This window comes from Perna viridis, chromosome 7 (assembly GCF_037379345.1).
Source record: "Perna viridis isolate PV_CMFRI_1.1 ecotype Kerala chromosome 7, ASM3737934v1, whole genome shotgun sequence".
Classification (NCBI taxonomy): Eukaryota; Metazoa; Mollusca; class Bivalvia; order Mytilida; family Mytilidae; genus Perna; species Perna viridis.
The window spans coordinates 16,285,376-16,308,804 of NC_142451.1; the positions used below are offsets into that span (position 1 = coordinate 16,285,376).

General features: G+C 31.4%; 2 protein-coding genes across 3 annotated transcripts; one reads left to right on the forward strand and one right to left on the reverse strand.

Annotated features, from left to right (window-relative positions):
• Positions 1-1,059: 1,059 nt before the first annotated feature.
• LOC148611546 (queuine tRNA-ribosyltransferase catalytic subunit 1-like) lies at positions 1,060-8,381 on the reverse strand. 2 transcript variants are annotated; one of them, XM_088592198.1, is made up of 9 exons: positions 8,149-8,381; positions 7,435-7,503; positions 6,727-6,865; positions 5,819-5,897; positions 4,632-4,747; positions 3,505-3,643; positions 2,984-3,059; positions 2,199-2,393; positions 1,060-1,581 (listed from the first exon to the last, which is right to left on the reverse strand). In XM_088592198.1, the coding sequence occupies exons 1-9, from the start codon at positions 8,368-8,370 to the stop codon at positions 1,324-1,326; spliced, it is 1,293 nt and encodes a 430-aa protein (XP_088448324.1). In that variant the 5' UTR covers positions 8,371-8,381; the 3' UTR covers positions 1,060-1,323. The 2 variants fall into 2 exon arrangements, with proteins under 2 accessions (XP_088448324.1, XP_088448325.1); XM_088592199.1 differs by lacking the exon at positions 8,149-8,381 and adding an exon at positions 7,982-8,117.
• Positions 8,382-8,489: 108 nt separating this feature from the next.
• On the forward strand, positions 8,490-22,906 carry LOC148611547 (dolichyldiphosphatase 1-like). The gene is made up of 8 exons (XM_088592200.1): positions 8,490-8,619; positions 11,545-11,645; positions 12,512-12,596; positions 13,986-14,082; positions 15,320-15,412; positions 16,271-16,399; positions 17,793-17,882; positions 19,999-22,906. Exons 1-8 carry the CDS (start codon positions 8,514-8,516, stop codon positions 20,036-20,038), a joined length of 741 nt encoding a protein of 246 aa, XP_088448326.1. The 5' UTR covers positions 8,490-8,513; the 3' UTR covers positions 20,039-22,906.
• The last annotated feature ends 523 nt before the right edge of the window (positions 22,907-23,429 follow it).

Consider the following 23,429-nt stretch of genomic DNA (forward strand, 5'->3'; position numbering starts at 1 on the left):
ACTTAAAACTCAAACTCCATATTGTATATATAATAAACATGATTAATTATATAATCTTACAATTCAAACCCATACCATCTAAATAAATATGTTGGAACAAAAATTGATTGGTTTTTTTTTTAGTTACATGTATGTATCGTTTTTTTTTTTCTAGCAATACTGACCTTTGTATTTTAAGATATGATAAACAGCACATTTTCCATTTCCATGGTGTCAGTAAAGTAGCTACTGCCTTAAGTTTTTTTATTTAGGCTTTTTTTTACATCTTGTTTTATGGTCTAGATAATGAATCAAATTATATGATGAAAATTATCTATGATGTTGCATTGAGTCTTAATCATAATTGCTTCCAGGACTGAGAAATCATGTCAGGACATTTTTGTTAATATAACTTACTCATCATGGTCTAGATCTTATTCTGTCATTAAAGATGTCATCTTAAGTTGACATTTGGCCAAATAATTGTTCAACATTAAAAGCTGATAAACTTAAAATATATTTTAGACTTATTTTTGCAAAAATGCATATAGATCTTGTGTTAATCCATGGATAATGTTGCACCTGTCATGTGAAGCATACAGTGTCTGTAAGCACAAATAAGAAAATTTTTTACATAAAAAAGTGTTGGCAACTATGCTTAATCTTTGATTTTTCCTCTCTATTAGAATACCGTTCTTCACCTTACCTGTTAACTCTCCCCAATTGAGGGGGGAGAGACTCCTACATAATTAACGAAAAAAATTAGAATTTCCTCAATAAATATGTTAGATTTGTAGGACGTATTTGGTTGAGATTACTATAATTTCTGGGAAAAATACTAAATAATTGAAATATTGCATAAAAAATTTGCTTTTACAATAAATTTCCCACGTGAGACAATGTCAGAAGGGGGGATCTTCCACACAAGACAGTGTCAATGGCGGAGAATATTCCACATTAACTTTTACAAAGGTTAACAGGTATGGCTTCACCTCTTCATAAAAATCTATTGAACATTTTATAAGCAGATGGTATAATGAAGAACATCGACAAACAGACAGTCAGACAGATCGGCAGAACAACTGACAATTCTTTTATTTCCTAACAAACTTCTTAGAATATCAAAATATAAAGTGAGCTGAAAATCTCTCCGACATGCTTTCTATACTTGAATTGGAACAGGAGATAAATACCATTTCTCCTAGAATTGAAACAGGAGAAAACTACCATTTCTCCAAGAATTGGAACAGGAGATAATTACCATTTCTCCTAAATACCGATATTGAAAGATCAACTTTTTGGTAAGAAAAAAACAGGAGATTCATAGCTTTATATATACTTCATTTAAGTTGTATCTACTTCTGAGCCTTTTATCACTGCTTCAACATTTGAATCTTTCCCACAGTTAGATTTTGATTTTAACTCATGTCTGTTTGTAGAATTCCTTTGTTCTGTCAATAAATTCACATTTACAGAATCTAAAGCATCTATTGCCCATTGAGGATAGTCTTCATTTGGAAATTGCATTTTGAAGAAGTCTTTGATGAATGTTGGAAAATTATCCTTTTTGATACTTTCTTGCATTGTCCTCATGAGATTAAGCTGAAGAAAAAAACAAGATTTTCCTTCATTTACCTTTCAATTTCAATATCTACAATGTCTACTATCCAATAATCTCAGAAAATCTTATTATTTGCATATTTAATACTACATGTATATTGAAACAAAAAACACTGAAAGAACTTTGTATGATCATTTTGTGTGGTTTGATATAACACCATTATTCCATTGTTTTTTTTTAAATTTATGAATCTAACAAGACCATCAATGTGTTCAATTGAAATTTAATATTTCATTGGGAATTTCAATATGTGGTTTGACAAACCATGAAAATTTGCTTCTCACTAACAGTTTTTCCACACTGTGTGTCTTTCACCTTTACTCAAAATGAATAATTTTATTGCCTGATTGTACTTGTAAAAGTTCAATAGTAGGAGAATTTTCTGTCACTTAGTTCATGGTCAAAGGGGAATAATCCAAAACTTAATTAAACCTCAAAATAAAATATGCTAGTCTAATGTGCAGTGGGATCATGGTGGTTTACTTTTGCATTAAATTTCTGTACATTTTTGAAAGAAAATCTGCCAGTTTGGGGCCTAAAATAACAGTACATAACACAGACAAATGCCATAATTTTGTGAACATTTCAGAAAAATTACCTGATATGCAACATTATGTATAGTAATTAGATGACAGGCAACTGTTTCTGTATTAACTACAGTGTGTAGATATGCTCTAGTGTAGTTTTTGCATGTGGAACAGGAACAATTCTGGTCTATGGGCTGGAAATCAGTAGCAAAGATCTTTGACTTGAGATTCAGTTGACCAGTTGGCACCAGAGCTGAACCAAATCTCTGTAAAGAAAAAAAAAAACTTTCAATACAATCTAAAATAAGCATATAAAATTTAAGACAGATCATCAATAGACATCTCATGATTCATTGCCATTTTTGCATTAAATCAATGGATTGATGAATTTGAATGCATGGTTTGCTATATAATTATCAATGGTAAAGTTTTTCAGTTTTCCTACAATTTTTTGTCCAAATTACTATTCCTTAAAGCCTCATACATTAGGTATGTTTACTGTCACCTGCTGAAAAAATTTAGGGTCGATAGGTTTAATTTTTTCGATTTTTTATAGCCATGCAACAAAATTTTCAAAAATTAAAATTTTTCCATTAGAAAAGTTTAGGGCCTGGACAAAAATAGGGTTCGTGGGGGTACAGTAAACACACATATTTTTTTTTTGCTTTACAGGAAGGAAAATGGATTATATTCATTGAATGTGACTCTTCACGTCACTGTTTTCACATGGTCTTAAATGAATACACATACAGTCATTAATAACCATCATATACCTGATTTTCTGGCATTTTATTTAAGAGGTGGACTCTTTAAGTCACATCTGTTTTGTAAGCTAAAGAATTTCAACAATACTTACTGCAGTCCTTGTAGGAAAAACACAATCAAACATATCACACCCAAGGGCAACACACACCACTAAATCCACTGCAAACCTACAATATAATTGATTGATTGATTGTTGGGGTTTAACGCCCAAGCAGCAATATTTCAGCTATATTCAGGCGATCTATGATATAAAGAAGCCCAACATAGTAATATATAAGTAAACAAATAGCATCTGTTAGTTTGATATTTATTCAAGCCTGCCTTGAGTTCAAACCAATTGTTTTTCTATACAAGTAGTTATTAAAATGATTTAGCCTTTACATGACTCTCATTGTGTGTAAATGAAAAGCATCAATTACCTAAACGTATTGTGTTAGAGACAATCATGGCAATCTGCAGACTTGGAAAAAAAAACAAACTTCCTACAAAAATCTTTCCAAAATTTTAAAATATCATGAGATGAATTTTACTATTGAGAATTCCTAGAAAAACGTTTCAATTACAAAACAATTCATGAAAACTCATCCGAAGTAAACTAATGATTAAACATACCCCACTCCCATAAGGTATCTAGGTTTATCATTAGGAAGGATATCAGTGGAGACAGACACCATCCTCCAGAAATCCTGTTTTTCTTCTCCTCCACTGAGACCACCTATAGCATAGCCAGGTACATCTCTCTTGGTCAGTTCTAAAGTATACACAAATGAAAGTCACATAAAGGCAAATAAATAGTAACAGGCTTTAAGAATTGCAAAAGAAAATCACATTAAATAAAGGTAATATACACAGGAAAAATTGCAACATACATTTTCTTATGTTTTATAACACATGAAATCATATGCTTTGGACCAGTATGGTAAAATGTAATTTTTTGCTTTTAAAAAAACATTAAATCATATACTTATGCAAATCTTTAAAAACCATACACTTCATATTTAAAACATATAAATACCATATTATTATACCAGTTAAGTAGCAGTCTTTGTAAGAATCATGCAAATTCTATGAAATGTGATACACTCCTAAAAAGGCTGCACATTTTTATTTATGCTGAAGACTTGCTTTATAGGTCTATATGATGAAATATATAATTATTTATTTTAACCTGTCTGCTCTTCGGAGTTAACCCAACAGTTTCTATTGTATTTTAGTGTCATTTACAGAGTTACCTCCCTTAATTCTGAATACTACAGTGCATTCTATACAATTTTTATCTCATATGAATAAGGGTTATATGAAAAGCCACATGCTACTTTCGGTTTACTATAACATATTAAACAAAATATCAAAAATAAAAATATGTAGATTTTCCAACCATGAATCACATTTTGCATGATTTTTAGCTAGAGTACTACCTAATAATTACAGAGGTCACCTTAAATATGCTTATTGTAGATATATGACTAAATGATGTGCAACATACCTTAATATTACATGCAAAATGTATAGAATAGCTGCAACATTTTTTCATACAGTAAGTTCAGGAATTGAAAACATTATAATAATGTGGTTCTCTAATTTGAAATGAACAATTTGACTTTCTCTATTTCGATCATTTAAAAAAAACAAGTGGAGGTATCTCCTTTGACATTTCTCCTGCCACATTAAAACAATAGACCAAGTAACAGAAAATAACACTATATTAAAAAAGTAATAAATGTAAGTACATGTAATACCTATTGCACATTTTTTCCTGAGTTCAGCATCCAGTCCTCCTTGAACAATAGGGAATATACTTTGATCATGTGGTCTTTTGTGGACTTTCATACACCTATCTAACCAACGTATAGTTCTAAATAAAAACATAATAATAATCATTTTCAGGCATTTAGCAAATGTTAAGATTTTAAAAATAAATTAAAATAATTTTGCATTTCTAATACTGTCACTCTCAGTTTTACCAAGACTAATCTCAAATACAAAAATTGTTGATTTGTATTTATCATGTGAGTTTTTGACAACACATTTAAAGATATCATCAAATATATTGTTTATACCTTAAAACAATCCAAAAGAATATTAATCTTAGGTTAGAAAATAAGAAAAATAAATTGAAATGCCATAGTTCTTCAAGAAATTGGCAGAAGTCATTTTTGCCACAATACTGTAAGTAAAGGCATGTCAGATACAAATCTTAGCAAAATTATTATAAGAAAAAAACATGAAGTTGCATACATTGTCATACTAGATATACCATCACTAGTTAAGTTGATATCATAGAGCAACCATAACTACTTACAACATCTAAAAGTAGTTAACACACCAAATTTGAAATCAATCCATCCGTTTGGGAGCTGAGATTTTCTTGAGCATTACATATAGTAAAAAGTGGCAAAGTCCCACAACACAGGAAATGGATATCCAACAATATCAAAAATAGCTTACAACATATGCCCTATCTATATGAAGCTACAAACCAAATTTGAAATCAAGCTAAGATAATTGCAAGGAACTTTGGACAGATAGAATGAAGGACTGACAAGCTCACTGAGTGGGGGTATAATATCAGAATTATGGGATTAACATCTTTTTATTATAGATGTGTGCTTGTACTAAGACTACAGTTTCTTATTTGAATTACCTCCCTTTGACTTAATAGGTTAGCTGAATAATATAAAACCATGCTTGATTATATCAAATATTGCTATGCTCAGAAATGAACTTAGAAATTTGTTTTTTTAAGTTAATTATTTAAAAAAATCAAGCTTGCTTTCCCCAAGTCCATATGAACTTGAATGTACTTTCTACTCCCGGTACATCATTTGATTGGTAAACATAAATCTATAAATCTGTGGATTTACTAAAAAGAACATAATGGAAAACACCAATGGTCATGTTCTCAAATCTCAGTAAAACATTATACCTGTACATTGCTTCCTCTACCCTTGGTCCAGTTGTTGTACTGTGTACTACATCATCCAGTTGCATTATAATATCAGCCCCTGTAAAATATATCTATATACTGGTGATGATTTTCATACACACAAAAAAAATTAGAATTACCAAAAGCAAAAATCATCTGTGTAACTAATAAGCCACAACTACTAGGCCATAAAATAAAATGTTTGTTTCCTGCCACCCTACCCACCCTAGTTTTTTGTGCCTACCCTAAAAATTTTATGACTATTTTGGTTCAAGCACTGTTAAAGCCTTGATTGTTTCCCTATTAACTGAATTCAAAATGTTTTTAAAAATTAAAATAATATCTATACCTACTTATCCTATTTTTTCTTGCTGGTAGCAAGAAACAGGACTATTTTTGGCCCTTGTGCTTAAGTTTGAAATAGGATGATTCAACTTGATTTTTATCAATTATTAGTTATCTTAAGAAACACGTATACATGTATTTCTTACTCATTTATCTATAAATAAGCAGCTATGAAAGTAAATATTACAGATGAAAAATACTATAGAACCAGGTAATAACAAAATATTTGCAGTTATTAGAGCAAAGCTATAAACCTGAGTACAATGTTTGTGACATAGAAAAAATTTACAATTAGACCAAGAAAAAAAATGTGTAAGATTACATTGGACGACAAAAAAAAAGAGTACTGGTAGATAGGGTAACCTTAAACAGATATTTTTTTCTCGGGTCTTAGCATATATGTATACCCTAATGCTGAAAAATCAAAAATAAATATTTCATTTTCATGAACAAAAAACTAGTCTTATTCTTGCAAATTTCAAAGCTAATATAATATTTTGATTTACAGTTAACTCCATAATGCTAAAAATGCTTAAGGATAATGTGATGGTTTTAATTTATACCTATTGAGTTTTGTATTTCAATAGATTTTTCTGGTGTCAACATCATCTCTGATCCATCATGGGGTGACTGGAATTTCACCCCTTCTTCTGTAATTTCAGCTAACTTCAAAAGAGACACCATTTGGAATCCACCACTGTCCTAGAAATATAAATATGTAGTGGGAAGTATCAAACTTAGTAATTAACACATGCACACAGTACTTAAACAGAAATTTTCAGCAAGGTAAATTAAAGAATTATCAGCTCGGAAAATATCACAGTAAACCCAACAAGGTGAGATGTAACATTCTGTTATGTGGTTAAAAACTGCCTGAAAATTGATGAATTTGTTGATGCTGAAGTCTGTAATGGACCTTACTATAGGTTAAGCTATTAGAATAAAATGGATGGTCAACTGGACTCAAATGTGGTAGGATGTTGGTTTGATCCACTGCTTCTCACCTAGCATGAAGGCAAATTGGAAGATAGAGTGGGAACTAATTGAAATAAAGTCAGTTGAATGTTAAATGCGTGGATTAACATTTCTTTCAGAGAGTTTCTCCTCTATACACAATGGCTGTGTCAAGTCAAGAATATTTTAAGTATGTGCACAGCGGATTTCCCAGGACTGATTGCCAGTTTCCTGCTATATAAATATATACAGTTCTACCATCAATTTTATAATAAAGTTAGAAAATGTATCTGACAAATGAACATTTTAAATCTTACTGTCAACAGAGAGCGATTCCAATTCATAAATTTATGCAGACCTCCTGCCTTTTCAAGAAGTTCTGGTCCCTACAAAAAGAATAACATAAACACTTGCATATACATTGTCTTGTCTATTCAACAACAAAATAATGTAATTTTTAACATTTACAAAATTTCCATATTACAGAATTTCTTTAAACCTTTAATTTAGAGAGTCATTCTGCAGTGTTTAATTCAATCAGGAAAAAAGTGTGAATACATTTTATGTACTTCAAATAATATTTAACTGAATTTTGAGAATTTTCTTGTGAAACTCAACAGGTAATTGACAGTTCAACAATTTTGGTTGACACTAGTTAACAAAAGTGGCATAGTATACTTATTTATGAGTGATTTCATTGAGCAAGAATAAGTGCAGAAAGAGAAGAACCTGGTGATGTTGTAATCTCCATAAGGATTAGGATTATTTACCATAATGACAAAGGTAATCAAACAAGTATTTACAAAAATTACAAAGATCAGTCAGAAAAAGTTCCACAAGATCTGTATTTAAATAAATAATTACAGATTTGGAAGTTGGAAAGATGTCTGAAAATGTGACATATCTTGACTCCTTTGCTGATAAGTTCATCAAGAAAATGTGAAAAATTCTGCCTGACCAAATGAAAGTTTGTCTGACATAACCTTTATTTGGTGAGACACATTTAAACATGACTGAAATGAACTATTTACAGGTCTGTGGCCAAGATGGTAAGTATTGCCCAGCATAATCCTACAATCTAACTCTTCTAGTTGTTCTGGAAGAAGCCCCTTCAGAGTTCCTTGTGTTCCTACTGGCATAAATACAGGTGTCTCTACAACTGAATGCGGTAGGGTCATATGACATGCCCTTGCTTTTGTAGTGGAACATTCTGCTAAAATTCTCAATGAAAGTGCATGTGCTTTGGCTGTCATGTTTATCAATGAATGAAATTGACCAATCCAAATTACTGTAAGAAAGAAACCGTACTTTCTTTTTGGAAACAGCCAATCAGATTATCGTTGATAAAATGTTCGGTTTATATGCCGCTTACGTAGCCAACAATTTTTTGGTCAATATGGCAGATGTCAACACTGACAATTTAGCTCCAGATACGGGGGAGCCTAGCATACATACACTACCTTGGAAAGCAATATCACTTACCCATGTAGAGTATCCTAAAGGTGTTTATTTTTGCTGAATGATTTACTTCGATAATTTTTCTTGCTACGGGCACCTGCACTGACTATCAACTTATGTATTGATTTTGCTATCTGGACCATCGTACCACAGGCACAACAGTTTATGCCCTGTTTACATTTTTTTGGCATTATAATTATTGTTTTAGTTCATGCACTTATTGATGATAAATAATTCGACTATATTTTATTTGCACAAATCATCTTTAATTTGCATACATGTACATGTATGTACACATAAAGTGATAAACTCAAGGTCTTCACATTCCCTACTGACCTGACATTCACGAGGTCTGCAGAGGCATTTGTTTTAATCTGACATGTATGCCTAATTAAGGTCACAAGGCTGAACCTAAATTATCATTTGGATGTAGGAGTCCCCACTTCACATATCTGTAATGTTGAAACACCATAGATAATATTCTTCCATCAAGAAACTAACCTTTTCTGTTTATTGAAGCTTAAGACCACAGAAAAAAATTGTTCTAGAATCCATACCATGCTATATTTTCTTGCATTTTTGTGTGTCCTCTAAATAATGGCAGCGAGGTGACCAACTCCAAGCAAAATAAAATGATTTTTTGGATTGCTTAGCCTTATTCCACAGGAGCCTGTAATCTTATCATTATGTGCTGTAAATTGTTTTAAAACAATGGTAATGTATCATCAAAAGCTACTAGAACCAGTGTCTCATACAGAGATACTTAATAATTTAGAGTTTTAAATGCTTAATTTGGCCAGGATGTTTGACAGTGTCCCAGCTAGGCCGTTTTACAGGGCACTCTGCCAGCCCATTTCTAAGTCGTGCCCTGTGCTTTGCCCATTTTTCAGAATCGAAAGGCTTTTGTTTATTTTTATATTATTCAATGATGGTCCATTTTTTAAACAACATGTTGTACCTGTACAGCTGATTGACCAAAGGAAATTGGTAATGGTCAGCTGATTGACTCTCACTAATTGGAAATTATTTGAAACAATTAAGAACTAAATATAAAAGCCATAAATCTGAATAAAAAGGTGTTAATTGCTGACTAAGCAGGTAAGGGAAAGTTTTATGACAGGTACAATTGTAAGAAACCAGCAATGATCAATCAGCTGATCAGGGATGGACAAGTGGAAAATGGATCCCAGGGTATTTGATTTCCATACATTATGGACAGCCAACACTTTATTCATGATGAACTGATCTGACAAATCCTGTCAATTAAGCAGGTCAAAATTTTGTAGAACCATGTGTGTATACTAATTACAGAATTGCACTACTCTACAATGTAAGCAGTTGGAATTCCATTCTTCCATACCCCAACCTCTTACTTCCTAGTGCCAGATTACAGGCCCCTCGTTCTGACGTTCCCTGAAATCCGCATATCAGAACATTTACCATTTAAAACATTTTATACAGTTTCTTTAATCTAAAGTGGGAGGAGGTGACTAGACTGAAGAAAAATAAATGACCTACTGGATAAATAAATCCAGCAGTTCCGGAATCCTTTGTGAACACAGTTTAAATGAACTTAACATTTGTTTTTCAGGATTTTGAATGGGTGGTTCAGTTAATAAAATTACGGATTTTAATTTGCGAAACGAAAATATTAAATTAACCAATGAATTGCCATTAGTGGCATTACCAACTTAAAGTTTGTTTTGTCAAAAATATATTGTATTCCATAAAATTAGTGAACTAATTCGAAATGGCTGGTTACTTTGATAACTGTCTTCATTACAAATGTTTTTTCTGTATTTATAAAAAAAATATATAGGATTTTTATCGTTTGATTTCTGGTGGGTTAAACTTCTTTTATGTAAATGAAAGACTTTAATATTTTAAAACACATTTTAGCTTATTCACGCTAGGGCGGCTTTCAACATGTCAGATGCTAGAGGTTAGAATCTCACCAAGTCAGTAAATAGCTTGCCAGACAACCTCTAGCACTGCTGGAGTAAAAATTGCACATGTTTGTGCAATCAAAATGTCAGTTACCTCCCTTCTAATTTCATTTTTTTTTTTACATTTTACATATTTTCAGCAGTACAGTTTAGTTGCCAAAAGTTGACATTGGAATAGTTACAATAATAGCTATTCATTGATATTCAATAATTTTTGGAAATTTGGTAGCTGCAACCTTGAATACTTGTTATACTTCATGAAATTTTGTACCTTGTGATATGCAATACAAAAAATGTGTATATATAATGAAGGAGATGAACATAGTGCACTTAAGCTATGGACAATCATCCTTGAGAAATGATTTTGTTAGGCTTATATGTCAATCATGGTATCTTCAACAACTAAGTTAAAGACAAAGAAGTAAAGCTTTGTCAGGTTATATATACTTAAAATTTGAGGAAAATAGTAAAGTCTATATACATGTAAATTTATGACTGTAAACTTTACATGTACTACATTGTACACTTACATATTTCACTGAACATGCCCTTTTAGAAAATTCAACAGCATGCCAAAGTGCCCTTTTTTGAGGACCTGCACCCTGCTCTTTTGAAATCCTACCTGGAACACTGTAAATTGATAAAGGTTTCTGATTCTTATAAGAATAATAAATAACTTTAGATATATGGGTCATTTAAAAAGGTGCAGATGTATTAATTTATGTATAAATTTCCTCTTGCCATCACTTGCACAAGCCTCAAAAAAATGTTGTGAAAATTTGTTTACACAAGTTTGTTGCCTTCTACATGTGTTATTATTTTTTTGCTTGAACTATCCAAGTAACAAACCTACATGTGTTTTACCTACTCTGTATATGTCCAGATGATGTAATCCTGCATCTCATTGTTTACCTGGCCAAACTGGTCATGATTATGCTACATGTGTACATACATTGTATGTGCAATAGTATCAGTTTACTAGTAATATATTGCATTTATTAAATTGGTTTTAATCCTTTTTAGGTGATCTGATTGGTTATGTATTGGCATGGTTTAGTCTAGTACCTTTTTGTGTATGTGTAGGATTTGCTACCCTTATTATATTTAGAAGAGATTTACACACAGTGAGTATACATGTAATCAAATGCAATATCTTCATACTGCAACAAATGTAGCAGATATTATTTATGTACATACGTACTTGCATTTCTTTCCAACCCAATTGAAGATACATTTACATTTATAAATGTAGTATAGTGCTTAAAATTATAGCTCTGCAAGGCACAGCACGTAATATTGGATAGGTAAGCAATTTATACATGTTCGTTACAATGATTTTCTTTTTTGTGTTTTTCCTTTATTTTTCCTTTTTTTTTATGAAATTTTCAAGTTTTCAGCACAAATCTTAAGGTACGTGTATTTTCTCATGATCATTGTTGGCAGAGTTTTTTTGTGGAGAGAGTATATGGAAGGAAATGGCTGTCTGTAGAGAAATGGGGTTCAGGCCCCAGCACCACAAAATTTGAAAAATTACTTTAAGTCTGAGAAATTTTTCAACTGTTTGTAACATCATCAATTTCTAAATTTTTTAATTTGAGTTTCCATGGAAGTTAAGAATATTCTCAGACCTAAGTATTCTTTCATTTTTGTGGCACTGTGGCCAGATGATACAAATTTATTCAATCATGAATGCAAATTAAAACTAGGTCTTTTTTCACATGTAAGGGAAGTGAGTATGACACAAGTACTTATAAAAAAGCATTGAGGAAACAAATACGACAATTATAGATGAGAGAGAAAAAAACAAAACAACTACATTGTATCAATCATTTATATTGTAGGTTGTAAGTTGAAGATCAATGAAATATAACATTTTTTTTAACATGGCTAGACTAGTTATTCATGTTTGTTTGAGGCTTTCAGAAGCATTTCACCTATTTTCATTTTAATGTACATGAACTAGGCTGCAAAGATAGTTGATTTTTTTCAGATTTCGTATGGCATTGGGATATTACTGAATGAGCTATTTAATTTAGTATTAAAGCATGTAATTAAAGAACACAGACCATTAAGAGGTGAGTTTGAGGTTACTTTGATGTTAAAAGTCAAAATAGAGATAGGTTATTTGCATGTGTTTCCAGTTTTATTTTTATAAAAACAAAGTTATTTTCAGAAGTACTTATTTTTTTTTACATTTATAACTAATGAAGTACAAGTTCACATAAAATTCAGACACTACCAATGGTAAAGTGATTCATTGTGTAGAAAAAAACACCAAACAAACAATGCATTTTCAATAATAATAATCATTTCTGCACTTTTTAGAAAATCTTACATTTATCTTCAACTAAAATCAATCAAATGAAACCTGATCAAGAAGGATTACTCTTGCAAAGTGCAAACTTCATATACAATCTATAATTTTATCTCAAAAGTGCAACAACCAGATGAAAAACTAAAAAACTAAGACTGGTTATGTGATCTGTTGTAAACAACTGGGGACGTGTTGTTCAACTAGTAAAGTATAAGTCCGGAAAAAGTCAATCAATAATAGGAGCTGGGCTTTCCACTATTTTAAATATTTAATCGACTGTTCTAAATATATTGTTTACTATGATGTTATATAGATGTTGAAATAAGTTTTGAATAACATAAGTAACACTCGATGTTACAAGAGCAGAGCATGATGGTAAGCTATCTAAAAATACAAAAGGTGCATGGCAGAGAATATAAGGCACCAAAAACTCCTCCCACAAATTATAAATAAAACACTAAAAAATTCTAACTCTGACCAATGGCTAACTTTCTAAAGTTCAATCAAACCAAAATATTTACTTGTCAAAAGCAATTAATTAAATCAGTGTAATGTTCAACAGGGATAGTGTCATAAAATGTTATCAAAATAAAACTATAGGTCTTTATCCTATGATGCTGGGATCAATCAACAGATGGTTGTGAGAAAGTCTGTGCATACAACATTAATATTAATCCTGATCTACTTGTAGCTAATTACCATTTACTATTTACTGAACCATAATTAACCCAATACATAACACTGTAACCGTTTCTGAACAAGCAATAAAACTCAAATCAGTGGGTTTTTTTTACATGCATGAATCACCTTCTGTCTGATTTTTATTAAGACTGCTACTTAATGAGTTTAAAACATAGCCTACAACCAATATTTCATGAAATTTGAAATAAATTCTTAAATAACCTTAAAACTTGATGTAACATTTTCCTGTAGAAACTATTTGTTCTGCTCTCATTTATGACTTTATGAGAATTTATGAGATTTATGAGAAGTTGAGAATTTTATTGTTTTGCCTTCCAATTTCAATAGCTCATACATGTACAAATGTACATGAAGATTGAATATAAGCTGTTAATCCTGTTCTAATAGGCACATCATTTTATATACTTCTAATATGAACGCTTACTGTTTTGTTATTTTAAACTTCCAGATCGGCAGAATTTATTTACAGAATATGGAATGCCATCAAGCCATGCTCAGTTTGCATGGTTTTTCTCAACTTACATGGTATTTTTTCTATTTATACGGTGAGATATAAAATTTTTAGTTGTATAGGCAAAAGTTTTGACATTGTTATATTTAAGTAGGCTGTCTATTTAAGATTCAAGTACAGAAAATTGCAAGTAAAGCTTGTGAAAAAAAAAATGGTTGAGAACTGTGAGTTTTGCAACATACATAACTAACCATTATTGTTTTACTTTTATACCACAGGGCATTTTATTTTATTTATTTTTTGTTGGCCTAATTTTGGGAACAGGTTAATAAATCAATCTTCTCTACAGTAGTATTGGAAATTAATAACATGATTTGAAGTACACACTACAAATGCATGCTAAGGTTCTCAAAGATGAAGTGACATGCTTATATTTTTAGTTTTTTCACTTAAAAAAATTTGAACGTCTTATGACTAACACAAATACTGAAGATGGACAAAGTCTGTATTGAAAAATATCTAATCTGATCAGTTATTTAACATGGGGAAAAACAATATGTCAACCTCTCTGCAGTAGTGTTGTAAATTAAAAATATGAGTTGAAGAAAAAAATGTATGTTAAAATTGCTTACGGTGAAATGATGTCTTATAACTACACACAAATACAGAAGATCACCAAAGTCTCTGCATTTTGTTTTAACAAAGTCTGTTCTGATAGCTTAAAAAATCATGACATTAGCAATCAGCCAGACAAAATATTACATTTAAATCTATTTATCAACACAATTATCAATAGGAACATCACTTATTGTGTACTTTGGATTTAAATAGATATTATCAGAAATAGTAGCCTGCCCGCCAGATTTAAATAGATAATATCAGAGTTAGAAATAGTGACCTGCCCGCCAGATTTAAATAGATATTATCAGAAATAGTAGCCTGCCTGCCAGATTTAAATAGATAATATCAGAGTTAGAAATAGTGACCTGCCCGCCAGATTTAAATAGATATTATCAGAAATAGTAGCCTGCCTGCCAGATTTAAATAGATAATATCAGAGTTATGTAGTAGCCTGCCCACAGATTTAAGTAGATAATATCAGAGACAGAAATAGTAGCCTACCCACCAGATTTAAATAGATAATATCAGAGTTAGAAATAGTAACCTGCCCGCCAGCCCAAGACTGGCTATTAGTGTTTTTTTTGGCAGGGCTGGCTAATTTTTGCAAAAATGTATATAGCCATATAGTAAATATATTGAAAAATTATATTGACGACTGGCTAGAATTTGAATCAGTTTCCTACCATGTGTGTTTTAACTTTTTTTTTCAGAGTATATAGAAACAGTAATTTTGTAGACGATTTGTGGAAGTACATTACAAGTATAGGTTGTTTTGTAGTTTCATCATTAGTTCTTTATAGTAGGTAAGTACCATTTTGTAAATATTAATAATGGCATAATTAGCTAAAGTTGACTTGATTAGGCATGGCTAGTCACTGCTTATTTTCCTTCTTGGTGGGGTGCATAATTATACCCCACACTTGTGAATTGGTGTGTATATTAATGATGGGGATGTCCTTTTGTCTATTCTTCTGTTACGCAGAGGGGTACATTTCTCTTATCTGTTACTCCTCCTAATTTGTCATAAACAACTGAATGGAATTTTGATATCTCAAATGCTTGGGATTTTTCGAACACGATTTAAAGTACATTGTACCAAGATTTTCTCCTTTTTGATCAATGTAAATAACTTTGGTCTTCCAACTTCAGTTTCTTGAATTCGGATAACTTGGAACATTGAATGGTCCCTTCAAGCTTAGGTTACCAAGGTTTGACTTCATTATGAAATACGGTCAAAAGGATTCTGATGCATAAGAATTGAAGGAAAACCCACACACATCAAAATTCAAGGTCATTGCCAAAACTAAAAATAAGAAACATGAGACATCTAGACTGAAAACAAAATGTAGACTACATAATAAAATACAATGTATATAAAGCTGAAGATCTGGAAAACAAGACAGTGTAACAAAAAAAAAATCTAAAGCACTTGCAATATTAATTTCAACAAAAAATATGAAAGTCATTGGGTGCTCTGGATGAGTAAGCCTGTCCTGGTCTATTAGCAGTACCTGACACGTTGCACTTTAGCAAAATTAAGAATGCATCATATTGGATGAGTTGTCAATCCAGGAAGACATAAAATCTAACTATATATCATGTCTCCTCTTTGAAACTTTGTATCAATTAAATAACATGTATTAATTTCCTTTTTTTTTCAGGGTATATTTAGGTTATCATACTTTTTTCCAAGTATCTTGTGGTGCTTTAATGGGTGTATTTTGTGGAGCCATTTGGTTTGGTGTTGTACAGATAGTTTTTACTCCAATGTTTCCTACTATAGCTGCACAGTAAGTAATACAGTATAATCTGGACAAAATAAATAGATAAGACAGGCACATTGAGGGGGGATCCATAATCTTAAAAAGTAGGGGTTCTGATTCCCGAATTATGCACAAAATCAACAGAAGTTTTCAATGAAAGAAGGGTGTTCAACTCCCTAAACCCTCCCTTTCTCTTTTGGATCTTTCACTGTGGACAAAGAATAATAAGTTTTTATGCTGTAAATGTCAAATTTGTCAGCAAGAAGTCCAGACCATATGGTGAAATTTTTATGTGCATTTGCTGTAAACGGTGTGTTATATGACTGACAATAAGATAGGGGAAGTGCTGGCTAAAAGAACTAATTTGATAAGTAAAGTTTTGGTTTGGAAAAATATACTTTGCATGTACATATAATACAAAATGATGTATTTGACACCTTGTATGATGATTGCAGGACAATAGAATGTAGACATTATGTTGATTGAATTTACATAAGAATTTCCAAACATCTTCAAGTTATAAGAGGGTCTTTGATGTTTATCTTGAAAATGAAGATTTTATTTTGTCATTTTCCTTATATTTTCATTCACAGGTTATTTATTAGTATTACTAATTCACAAAACCAACTCTGAAGTTTTTTGTGACAAATTATGATAAAAGACATAATTTGACACGATTTTCATAAAGGTCTTGGTAAAAGCTAACCAGGTGTTTAATATTTATGTTTTATAATTTTTGCTGGTTAACACAAGAAGTTATAATTGAGGATGGCTAAGTAACTGGAATTATCCCCCTTTTTACAGTTATGTGTTTTGACATATATTCATGCTTTCAATGCTGACCTAGTTTCTAGGATAAGTCCCTTGTTTATAGCATACAGAATTTCTTAAACTATTATATATTACATTTTTAAGTTTATAAGCCAAATTCCTTTTTGCAACTCTAAATTTATGGTCTTGCATTTTTAGCTATTTTCAATACTGTGAATGTGCTACATTCTAATCTGTCCCCAATCTTTCAAAGAAATAATTCTAACATCATTTGAATTGCATAGATGAATGTCCTTTACTATATAAATGTAGTTGATTATTACTCAATCCTATCATTATGACCATATCTTCGCTGCAAGACGTATTAAACTTCCAAAGATGGGCAGTCTTTATGACATCATGTATATTTCTGTGGTCCTTTACACACAAAGTCGTAAAACTAGTCGTAAGTTATGATGTCACAATACTTTGATTTACTATGACGTCATAACTTACGACTAATTTTACGAGTTTGTGTGAAAAGAACCACTGATATTTGTACCAATGTATCATAGTAATTGTAGGGCACAGTATTCCTGCTATTCTGTATTTTATGTATTTTCATGTGCACAAATGTTTTACTATTTATTGCTTTTTGTTGTCTTTCTAGTCCTATTGGTGAATTTTTCATGTTAAGAGATTCTACATTAATTCCTCATGTCATGTGGTTTGAATACACATCATCTAGAACAGAGGCTAGGTAAGAATGTTTATGTATAGTACATTATGTAAAAATAAGATAAAAGAATATAAATTTACAAGATTTTCTTTAGTTTATATATGTATAATACACTATGCTCCAAAATGGAGAAAATGGAAGAAAAGTCCAATGGTGAATTAATTTTAAGGATCTGATGTACTATGGGCCCCAAATGAAATCCTCAAAATGGCATAAAAGGGTTTTCAGCATTGGAATTTTCTTCACAAATGAGCAGGTATTGCTAGAAATGTGAAGTTGTATGTTATCCTCTAACTCCTATGATTTACATGCCTTCTGGAGAATTTCAAGTAGTGCCTTACTCGTGTTATTATTCTTTATGATATGTTTCTTGGTGTATGGCATTTGAATTTTGCTTTCTGCACATTATATAGTGGTCAAGCAATGCATTGTGAGAGGAATAAAATCATCACCAAGTTATCTTCACATAACAGTTATGAGTAGTTAAGCTTTTAAAATTGCTTAAACTTTTACAGTAAAAACAGCTGATGTGAAAGTACTTTAATTCATGGACACCAATTTTCTTGGATCAGGGAAGAAACACAAGTTTGTGGATTCTTGATTTTGTGGTTCTGAAGTTTTCGGTACACACATCAATCGGAATCTGCTATTCATTGGGAATCAAATTTCATGGTTTGACCTACCCACAAAAACCACGAAAATTGGCACCCCATGAACAATGGTACTATCAAAGTATTTTGTATTTTTGTACACCCACTCTATGACTGGTTGGTGTTAAATGCCCAAGCAGCAATATTTCAGTTATATCCAGGCAACACCCACTCTATGAACCAAAGCTATACTTGTATAGTAATCCCCATATCCATCTATTACGTTTATGACTTCTGGAAAAAAGTCAGGAACAGGCTTTATAGCCCTATCAAAACTTAAAAAACTTTTGAGACAATGTTGTGGAAAAAAAACGTCAAGTGGTGTATATTGTATTTATCTGTGAAAAGCTATTGTTTGTTTAAATATGAAAAAAAAGAGACAGGGGTACATGTATCTTTGGTCACCATGGCAACTTTCTCTGTGTACAATTAATATGAGGCAGATGTAACCATTTAAAAGACGATGTTGATATATAGATATATATTTAACAATCTTCTTGTTGCTTTTTCTGGATATGCTGATGGTTTATGTGATGTCTTGGTACTTCTTGACTTGACTTGACTTGACTCGGCGGTTGTTTCTAGAAAAGCAGAGGACGCTTACCCTACCGGTGCACCTGGTCCATGCTCCCAGTTTTTAGTGGAGTCCGAGTTGCTCATTTACTTTTGTTACTTTGTATGTATGATTTTAGTTACTTTATGTTCTTTGTTGTGTATGTCTGTTTTCCATGTCGGGTCTTTGTCCCTGGATTACATTCTTTTGATTACCGCTATTACCTTGTTCCCTTGATTACTCTTTGACACTTCTTGTCGCTAATTAGTGAGACCAGTATTACTTACTGCTCCTACTTCACACCATATAAGACTGTATGATAAATGGTTTTAGTGAAGGAGATACTAAAGTGCTGAACTTTGTATGGGAAACTTCGAAAGGCTTCCTGTCAGACTAAAATCAGGCTCTCTGTATTTCCAAACTATGACTTTATTTAGCATTAAAAAAAATTACGAGGACTTTGTCCACTATAAATTAGTTCTTTGTAATGGAATTATTTTGACAAGAATTGCTAGTAAGCATGAAAATGGAACAGTCTTATAAAAAAAAAACAGTCTGTAACTTTGCCACTGGCTTTATGCCTATTTAAGATTGAACTTAGTAGATATCCACAGCAAAAACAGTGCGATACCTGCTTGAGAGGAACAAAGTGATGAAGTTGATTCACAAGTGTTTAAATTTACCCTCAATTGTGAAAGGTCCTGGTCATTTTAAAATTTTAATTTAATTTACACTTGAAGAAGATCAAAAATCTAACATAAAGTGTCAATTAAATTTGTTTTATATCCAGGACCCAAAGAAAATAAAATCTAAAGGTCCTACAGGAAAAAAAATAAGGATCCCTTATCTGGGACTGCCACTAATTTGAATCCTGGATATATACTGTTACAGTGAGACTTAGCCTTTAATAGTATCAACTATTTCTGGATTTCAGGAGTAGACAGAGAAAAATGACGTCCAGGAAATCCCAATAAGTCACAGATCTACAAAAGACACCAAATATTTGTAAACTTGTACTATTGTGATAGATTCACAGCCGTAAAGGCGAAGTTGTGAAGCAGCAAAGAAAAGACTCAACTGTGTACCTCTGTCAAATGGTGATTGGATAATTGTTAGGTGTAGGCTGTAATAGTGTATGATTAGTAGGAAAGGCGCTTTTCAAGTTGGAAAATTTACTCATTTTTTTTAATAATCTTGATCTTTACATATTTTTATTGCATTAGGTGTTTTGGATAGGCTGTTGGATGTGACATAATTTGAGTTTTATAAAGTCTTCCAATGTTTTGACTACAAATGTGCTCTTTAAAATTATTTTTAAAGGCTATTCTTATTAGTCGGTTCTTATTATAATTAAGTTTCCCTCATTTATGGCTAATCAATTGGTTTTTTCTGACTGTTTTTCATTCACATACAGGGATGATTTTATGAGGTCAACAAAGCAGAAATTGGCAAAATATGAAGTAATTTTATATAAAAAAAGAATCCTGACGGAAAATTCAGATTTGATACAGTTGAATTCCGCTAAAAAGTGGCAAAAATCATGCATGCCCATGGGTTGAGCTCTCTAAATTTCCTGTGGTTTTGTTTTGGATTTGAAGAAATCATCAGCTCAAGTATTCACTCTACCACAAAATGGTTTAAATATGTTTTTGAATTGAAAACAAATTTGAATTGTATTACTGGCTGATTTTCACAACTTTGATTTCCCATGAATCCTACTAAGATTTTATAAAACTGAACCTATTTAAACTTTGCATATGGGTATGACGGTATCTTTTAAGTGCTGATTAGCCATGTGTCTAGTCATTGCATAAAATGGTGGCTTATATATATATCAGTGTCTAAAGGACATTGTACAGTCAGTCTCACACATCAAACATAACATTTGAATAATGACGAATTTTATACAAGAAAGTTTTTCACTAAACTAAGAATGACATAATAGAGTTTTAAATGGAAAAACAATCCTGACCTTAACGGTGCTTGAGCCAAAATGGCCATAAGGTGTTATGGGTCGGCCCAAATAATTGCACTGATAGAAAAGCATTTTTTTATACCTTGCAACACAAAGTGGCGAGATATTATGTGATACTCTTTGAAATTTTGTGTGTGTCTGCCCCCTAGTTTTCAGATGATAACTTGATAACTAATCAACAAATTATTTTGAAACTTTGCGCACTTGATTTATAGTACCATTAAATACAGGCAAAAAAGTTAAATTTTCAGCAAAATCCAAAATGTAGTTTTCAAGATGAACCATTTTAAACATTTTGCCTCCCCCTTTTTTCATTTTTATGTGGCAGGGTATCACTAAATGTTCCATTAATGCCCTAATGTTTACCTGATGACAGTCGTAGCAAAACTTTCTCTACTCCCTTACAATTTAAACTCTAATGTCTCAATACACAGAAAAATTGAAATATTAAAGTAGTTGAGGACTATAATCTGTTCCCTTTTAAAGATCAGTGAAACTGTCACATTTTATGGTTTTTTTTGCTACTCCATCCATTACAGCCACTTGGTGGAAACTTCATTATACAGTCAAACATTGTATATTTGGTGCTTTTCAAATTTAGAACAGTCAAAAAACTTAACCTTAGTTTATGATCTACAAATTTTGTGTGTGGGTAGTGCTATGCCAAAGAGAGAAATGTCTCACACTTACTCCCCAGTTCATAGGAAAGGCTATAATGTTATTTACACATTTACTTTCAACTGAGAATGTTTTTGACATATGTAATTTAAATGTGGTATTTAGTTTAACTTATAGTTGCTGGATAGTCACTGGGTTAAAGGCTGGTCAGGTTAAAAAAGGAAAATACTCAAGTATTTTCACAAATATTTGCAAATGTTTTCTTATTATGCTATGTTAGGCTCATCAATTTTTTTTTTTTTTTGTATTTCTCAAGAATTTACTGTTTTTATTTTTTCTTGTGCTACATGGTATAAGATGGCTTTTGTTTAATTTTTTTTATGGGTTTGATTCAATTTAACACAATCTGCTTCTTTAAATTGTCAGTTGCCTCTGATTTTAAGAGCAATATTTTTTATCTTATGTTTTATTTTTTGTTCGTCAGTTTTGTTGATTTTTTGGTTATCGGCATAATCCCAGTATGACAGCAAATCCAAATTTGGCACATGATAATATAAGTGAAATGTTCTGTCAAGAACTGACATTACTAATTTAGTATCAATGTCATTGTCCATATGATTTTTCATTACGTACAAAATGTGCACATTTCTGTGGCTGATTTGTCAAAAAGTTGTAAGTGTAAAATTAGTCATAAGCTATGATGTCATGATAGAAAATAGCATTGTGATGTCATCAGCGTTCTCCCCAAGATTTACAGATAACTGCCTGGTAACCCCTGAATTTCAATATTATGTCCGATTATGGTAGCAGCTTGCATCTAAAAATATAGCATCACACCCTATGTATTGGAGCCTATGGGTAGTTCTTATAGGATAGCATCTTGGTAAAAAACTATACCATCAGGACAATGTAATTCTATATAGCCCTGGGAGCTCATGACTGAAGATCAATTTTACACTCCCTACGTTTCTAAAATCGACTGCAGGATATTAATTCAATGATGGCATTAGGAGTCCTTATTTTCAGATTTTTTTTGTAACTTACAGGGATATATTTGACAGTTGTATTAGAATGGAGGTTATGGTATTGTATTTCAAGTTTTGTCATCACCCCTGGTGATTTAATGGTTGAAAACACTAGTAACTATTCACAGGGTCAGATGTTACATCTTCTTAAAATCCAATATGTGACCATCAAATTTAAAATTAACACTTCATTAAAAAAAAATTAAAAAAAACAAAAAAAAAAACAATATAGTTATCTTTAAAATATACAAATAATTTAGGTTTAAATGTTTCTCACTGATTACTGATGGCAATGCTAACTGATTTTTTGTTTTTGTTTTTCTCATTAGTGCTTTCGGGTCCATTAACTTGGAAATTTAAAAGGCATTTCAAAACGTTTAATGCATTTAATTAGTTCTCCATCTCATAGCAGTACCATTTTCATATTAATGTCATTTTCAGGAAAAAAGAAAAGTAATTGCTTTTTGAATATATGGTACATTTACAATTGCCTTACTTGTGTAATTGTGTGCTTTTAATGATTTTTATGATAAATCATTTATATGTTTAATATAGTAATCAAAATCATGATTTCCAGTAATTTTTTTTTTTTTTTTTTATTTCTTAAAATTCATAATTGAAGATATGATTTTAGGAAGTCTTGAGTTCATTAATTAAGTAGCAGTCTTGGTAAGAATCATGCAAAATCTGTAAAATGTGATTTACCTCAAAAAGGCTACATATTTTTATTTTTGATATTAAGTTGAT

Bases quoted from the DNA above. Each gene is read 5' to 3' on its own strand.
- LOC148611546 (XM_088592198.1), bottom strand. From the start codon at position 8,370: ATGACAGCCAAAGCACATGCACTTTCATTGAGAATTTTAGCAGAATGT. The intron at 6,866-7,434 runs GTAAGATTTAAA...TTATATTTCTAG, and splicing joins GGAATCGCTCTCTGTTGACA to GACAGTGGTGGATTCCAAAT. The intron at 3,644-4,631 runs GTATTACATGTA...TGTATACTTTAG, and splicing joins CAGGAAAAAATGTGCAATAG to AACTGACCAAGAGAGATGTA.
- LOC148611547 (XM_088592200.1), top strand. From the start codon at position 8,514: ATGGCAGATGTCAACACTGACAATTTAGCTCCAGATACGGGGGAGCCT. The intron at 8,620-11,544 runs GTGTTTATTTTT...AATCCTTTTTAG, and splicing joins CCATGTAGAGTATCCTAAAG to GTGATCTGATTGGTTATGTA. The intron at 12,597-13,985 runs GTGAGTTTGAGG...TTAAACTTCCAG, and splicing joins AGAACACAGACCATTAAGAG to ATCGGCAGAATTTATTTACA.